Source organism: Nelumbo lutea, chromosome 1 (genome assembly GCF_056320005.1).
Source record: "Nelumbo lutea isolate HS-2025 chromosome 1, American lotus-T2T, whole genome shotgun sequence".
NCBI lineage: Eukaryota > Viridiplantae > Streptophyta > Magnoliopsida > Proteales > Nelumbonaceae > Nelumbo > Nelumbo lutea.
In genome coordinates, this window is record NC_142684.1 from 151,846,350 (window position 1) to 151,851,976 (window position 5,627).

Consider the following 5,627-nt stretch of genomic DNA (forward strand, 5'->3'; position numbering starts at 1 on the left):
TTATACTGAAAATTATATATATTTTTATTTAAATAATAACATAAAATTTGAAATATGATATATAACTTTAATATAATTGATAGAGAAATACTAAATTTTTTATATATTAACAAGTTAATAATTCTTAACTAACATAATCTATTAAATTCATCATTTCAAACATAAAATGCGATAAACATTATAAGAAAATAAAAAAAAATGTATTATATATATTTAATAAATAACCAACTCTGAGTCTGATTGAATCGGTTCAGAGCATGCAATAACTACAACCGACCCGATCCAATTATTTATCGGAAAAAAAGAAAAAAAAAATCATAGAACCAAAACTCTCATAATCAGTTTGATCCATTGGGTCCATTTAAATAGACCCTACCCATTAACAGCCCAATACCTGATGAGACGTGGTAAATGGACAAACCAATAGGCGTGGGTCAATGAAGCTAACTACGAACAACAGAAATGAAAACTCATTCCAGGTTGAACTCTTAAGTACAATGCCAAAGACATCATTGAGCCAACTAAGGAGTAGGCGCCAATAGCAGAACTGAATTGATCTGGCCCAAACGTTTCTCTTATTTTGGCTTGTCCTTCACCTTCTGTTTTAACAACTACGCAACAGCTACTACAACTAAATGTTCGTATGCAATACAAGGGTATTTTTGTCAATTAAATGCTTTTATTTGCTTTTTTTGAGCAGCCAGAGCCGAAAATCTCTCCGACTTAACCTGGATTTCAACGGAATTTGAGGACATTATGGTAATTAAAACCACTACGTTTGTCCGAAGGAGCATCATTGTGTCCATTACGCATCCAACATCACCGCCATCATCAACGTTCACTGCTCTGCAACGCAAACAGAACAATCGAAGAAAACTTGGAGGCCCTCAGAATCCCACTTCAATCCCCAAAATTGAAATCTCCATGAATGTTTGACATCTCAAACTACCGGTTTTCATCTTGCCTTCTTGCATTTGAAGCCTGATTGCAAAAAGAAACCGGTTTTTTTCGTCGCTTACACCCATCATTTATTCTTTCTTGGCTTCAAAAATTGTCTGTTATTCTTCAAATACATTGTTCTTGAGACAATTCCCCGAACTCAGGAATCCCTTTTTGTTTATATTTTTATAATTTCTGGAAAAAAAGCGTCTCTATAGTCTGTACTCTGTACTCTGTACTCTGTTGGCCTGAAAAAAAAAAAAAAAACTGGGTTTTGTTTGTTCTTTCACTTCGAAGTTCTATCTCATCAAATTTCAAACTTTCAGCCTTTTTCTTTGTTTTTTCATAAAAATGGGGTTCTCCGTAGCGTCAAGGGAGTGAAAGTTTCTTAGTTTCCATGCTTCAAACTGCAAAACTTTCTTCCATTTAACAATATCCAACTCCCCGTCGAACTTCTCCAACCCACGACAGTCTTATCCATCTCATCTTCTTTTCTTCTCGTTGGTCGATCTATTAAACCGTAAGAAATGTGTAGAAACGAAACCAGAAGGGTCATGTCCCAGGAGTTGCAAACCCTAATGACATATTACAGGCCAAGCATCCATGCCAGGAGGGCGAACATCACTGTCAAATTTCAAGATCTTTATGGGTTTACCGTAGAAGGGAATGTCGACGATGTGAACGTATTGAACGCGGTGAGAGAGAAGGTGAGGCAGCAGGGTCGTGTTTGGTGGGAATTGGAGGCCAGAAAAGGAGCAAATTGGTATTTGCTGCCTGGAATTTCCTCCATCTCTGAAGGCATTGCTGTCTCCTCCCTTAAATTATCATTCCTCGCGAACGTAATTACACTGAAGAAGCTTATCAGGAAGGGAATTCCGCCTGTTCTACGGCCTAAGGTCTGGTTTTCGGTGTCTGGGGCAGCAAAGAAGCGGTCGACGGTGCCCGAGAGCTATTACAGTGATTTGATCGACGCTGTTGAGGGGAGGGTCACACATGCCACCCGGCAGATCGATCATGTAAGTTCTTAGGTTTCTGTTTTGAGTTAGATGACTTTGAGAGATGAATAATCTGCAGAAAGGAATTAAACTATGAATGATATAAATGCATACTTAATATTTTTTAATTTGGATTCCTCTGCTAATTTTACCAGATATTATCATTTGAAATTTGGAGAAACGTTATGGCTTATAGAGGAATTCGAACCCAGATTCCTATAGTCCAAAATAGCTTGAAAGTAGGAACTAGGAAGAGAAAAACTAACAGTTATGAAAATTTCACCAAGGAGCACCAGAACTTTTGCCACATAATATTTGCACTTGATAGAGACTGCTCAGAGTTATGTAATCTCTCATTCTCATAATGAAGCACAGGGATAAAATCGTTTTTCTTTTTTTGGCCTTATGGCGTCAAAAAGAAAAAAATCTCGATCCTTTGGTTTTGTATATACAGTAGTAATTATATAATTTAGTAGTAAAAGTGGGTTTATATGCATGACTTGACTTAAAAGAAGAATCGTCAAGAAAATTATTATTTCTTGCTATAAAGACTTAGAGCTAAATTTTAGAAAAGAAAATCATAAACCCAATATGGTTCACCAATAAATTTAGCTCATGTTTTGGCATATTTATTCAACCAGATCCTAAGAAGTGAAGCACATACTCTGTAGTATATTGTTTTCATCCTGTTCTGACAGAGTTCTGTTAGATGTGAATCTTTCAAGAGACAAGATACATTCCTGATTCTGTCCACCTATCTTATAAGACATTCTCCAGTGCTCACTCCAGATGTACATGTCATCTCGGTCAAGAAATCTTTGCAAATATATGTATACTCCAGAATCCAGATTACACAAATGGAGTATAATTAGGTCGTAGTTTTGAAATGAAGAATCACTTGGTTGAATGTTTGAATCAGAAATTTGAGATACAATTTGCAAGAAATACATTTTTTGATTCTTCTGCTGAATCTATGCAGGACCTACCACGTACTTTCCCTGGTCACCCATGGTTGGACACTCCAGAGGGTCATGCATCCCTCCGGCGAGTCCTTGTTGCGTATTCTTTTCGGGATTCGAATGTTGGATATTGTCAGGTAGTTCCAGGTTCTTTGGATCCTAACATGAACTTAGTTCTCTGTTATCATAACTAAGGCTTGAATTTTCCTTGGTGCAGGGTTTAAATTATGTGGCAGCATTATTGTTGCTGGTGATGAAAACAGAAGAAGATGCATTTTGGATGCTTGCAGTCCTATTGGAGGATGTGCTCGTCACTGACTGCTATACAGACAACTTGTCAGGTTGCCACATTGAGCATAGGGTATTCAAAGACCTGCTTACTCAAAAGTGCCCAAGGTAATCCTCATCTTCCTATATTTTTACTAAGAATTATTCATTTTTTGTTTTCAATTATGTTAAATGTTAATGGTTTTCTTCTGGATCTCACTGTAACAATTCAGAATTGCTGCTCATTTGGAAGCTCTGGAGTTTGATGTCTCCCTTGTTGCCATAGAGTGGTTCCTATGCCTCTTCTCTAAGAGCTTGCCCTCAGAGGTTAGAAAAACAATGGAACTTTTCTATTCTTTTTGCATTGGAAAAAAGTGAGAATCATACTTGAAGCATGTCCCAGAACTAATATAATTGTTTTCCATTTGCTGGATTCTTCAGACAACCATGCGGGTGTGGGATGTCCTTTTCAATGAGGGGGCTAAGGTTTTGTTTCATGTAGCTTTGGCTATCTTCAAGGTAACATTTATGATTCACCCCTTCATCTTTCTCTTTTTCTCTTCTTTTGTTGTTGTTGTTTTGTGGGGAGAGGAGAATGGAGGCATTGTCTTCACCTATCTTCAAGAATGTGTTTTTTTCTATTGAATTCTGTTTTGTGATTTAGAATTACAGTTCAAAACTCTTTGAAGTTAACAGGAAGAGGTTGTTTAAGCTGTTCTTGTGGTTGCAGATGAAGGAAGAGGAGTTGTTGTTAACCAATCAGATTGGCGATGTGCTTAGTATCATACAGAGGACAATCCATCATCTCTATAATCCAGATGAATTGTTGACAGTAAGCAAAAATGCTTTTCTCAAGAATTAAGGGGACCAGGACATACGCATCTTCTGATTCATCTTATTTGATCTCAAAATTTACAATTTTATTGGTCAAGTTGTTGATTTCAAATCATCCTTACAGGTGGCTTTTGATAAGATTGGATCAATGACAACCAACGCTATAACAAAGCAACGGAAGAAGCAGAAGTCTGTAGTTATGGCAGAGCTTGATCAGAGACTGAGACGGCTAAATCGTTCAAAAGATGGATGACAAATAACTAGCTGAAAATAACATAGTAATCACGTAATGGATCAACCTCAAAACACCACAGCCAAGGTCAGCCACTGCCACCTCTTTAGGGGAGGAATGGAAAGCAAGAAATTTTCCATCCAGATTCCAGAGAAGAGAAGAGAGGCGAATGTAAAATTTGAACGTTGAGAATGTAACAGTTTCTTTTCAAATTCCGAACGAGGGTTGTGGACTTGTGGTGATGCCTTCCGCTCTGTAACCGGAGTTCATCTCAAAACGTGAAGCAGATGGTTCCTTCTGTGCTAGACTCGTTTGTGCAGAAGCGCTCAAACCACACTTGTTCTTTAAGTCCGGATCAAAAGGTTCACGAAGCTCCTCTGCATAAAAATTGCGACAAACCCAGGATCTGTGGCATTCCCTTCAATCTCCCTGCAAATTGCTCAAATCTCAATGACGATGCATCTATGTATCTTTTCTTTTTTTTTTTAATTAATGCAGCCTGGTACGCAATTTTAAGAGACATACAACAAGTCAACAATACATTTTAGATGCACTGGAAAACTCAAATAAATCTTAAAACATATATATTAATTTTAAGAAAAAAAAAAACGGTTCGATTTGGATATAATTTGAAACCTACCTCGTTTCGGTTTGACCGTTTTCATAAACCAAACCGAACTGAATTTAAATCAGTTTGGGCCCTTTTTGATGGGCTTTTAGCACTTAAATTCAGTACATGAGCCCACATATATTATCTTTGGAATTATGGGCCTAAAGAAAGCAAATCAAAATACACATCTAATTCTAAACCCAAAAATAAAGTGTCGTCCCTTTTTTAGACCAATAGCCCAAGTACTAACCGATGGGCTTGTTTAGACAAGCCCATCAGATGTGAAACAGAATAAAAAACCCCAACTGAATTAGCTTATTTTGTTTGGTTCAATTTGGTTTTTTCAGTTCGATAGCCAAATTTGAACACCCCTGACTGAGTCACCATCAGCTGGTTGATTTAAAATTAAACAAAAAAATTAATTAGGCTCAGTTTGGAAAGAGTATAAATACAATTATGTATTTAGCAAATACATGCAAAATAATACAAAATATAAAGTTTTGCACTCTATATATTTGCATTTGTACTTACAAATACAAATATGTACAGTGCAAATTCATACAAAATAATATAAAATATATTGTTTTGCACTTTACAAATTTGTATTTATACTCCTTCTAAACTGAGCCTTAGGGGTAAATGGTTGAACACAAGAGTTAATGAGAAAAATCAAGAGTGATTATCTGAGTTTAAATTTGAAAAGTTACCTCACACTCAAATATAAGAGTTAATAAGAAAGAGTCACTACAGGAGTAATCTACAGAAACTAATGAGAGAATGCGAGAATCTAT

The 5,627-nt window shown here is 36.4% G+C and overlaps 1 protein-coding gene across 1 annotated transcript; it reads left to right on the forward strand.

Moving 5' to 3' along the window:
- The first annotated feature begins 730 nt into the window (after nucleotides 1–730).
- Nucleotides 731–4,530, forward strand: LOC148878404 (Ypt/Rab-GAP domain of gyp1p superfamily protein). The gene is made up of 7 exons (XM_088954212.1): nucleotides 731–1,955; nucleotides 2,914–3,030; nucleotides 3,111–3,289; nucleotides 3,394–3,487; nucleotides 3,602–3,679; nucleotides 3,891–3,992; nucleotides 4,119–4,530. The coding sequence occupies exons 1-7, from the start codon at nucleotides 1,467–1,469 to the stop codon at nucleotides 4,245–4,247; spliced, it is 1,188 nt and encodes a 395-aa protein (XP_088810338.1). The 5' UTR covers nucleotides 731–1,466; the 3' UTR covers nucleotides 4,248–4,530.
- Nucleotides 4,531–5,627: the final 1,097 nt, after the last annotated feature.

What these genes read in the sequence shown, in the direction of transcription:
- LOC148878404 (XM_088954212.1), top strand. Translation starts at nt 1,467, where the DNA reads ATGTGTAGAAACGAAACCAGAAGGGTCATGTCCCAGGAGTTGCAAACC. An exon ending in CTTACTCAAAAGTGCCCAAG is followed by an intron (nt 3,290 to 3,393) that starts GTAATCCTCATC and finishes GTAACAATTCAG; the next exon opens with AATTGCTGCTCATTTGGAAG. An exon ending in CTAAGAGCTTGCCCTCAGAG is followed by an intron (nt 3,488 to 3,601) that starts GTTAGAAAAACA and finishes TGGATTCTTCAG; the next exon opens with ACAACCATGCGGGTGTGGGA.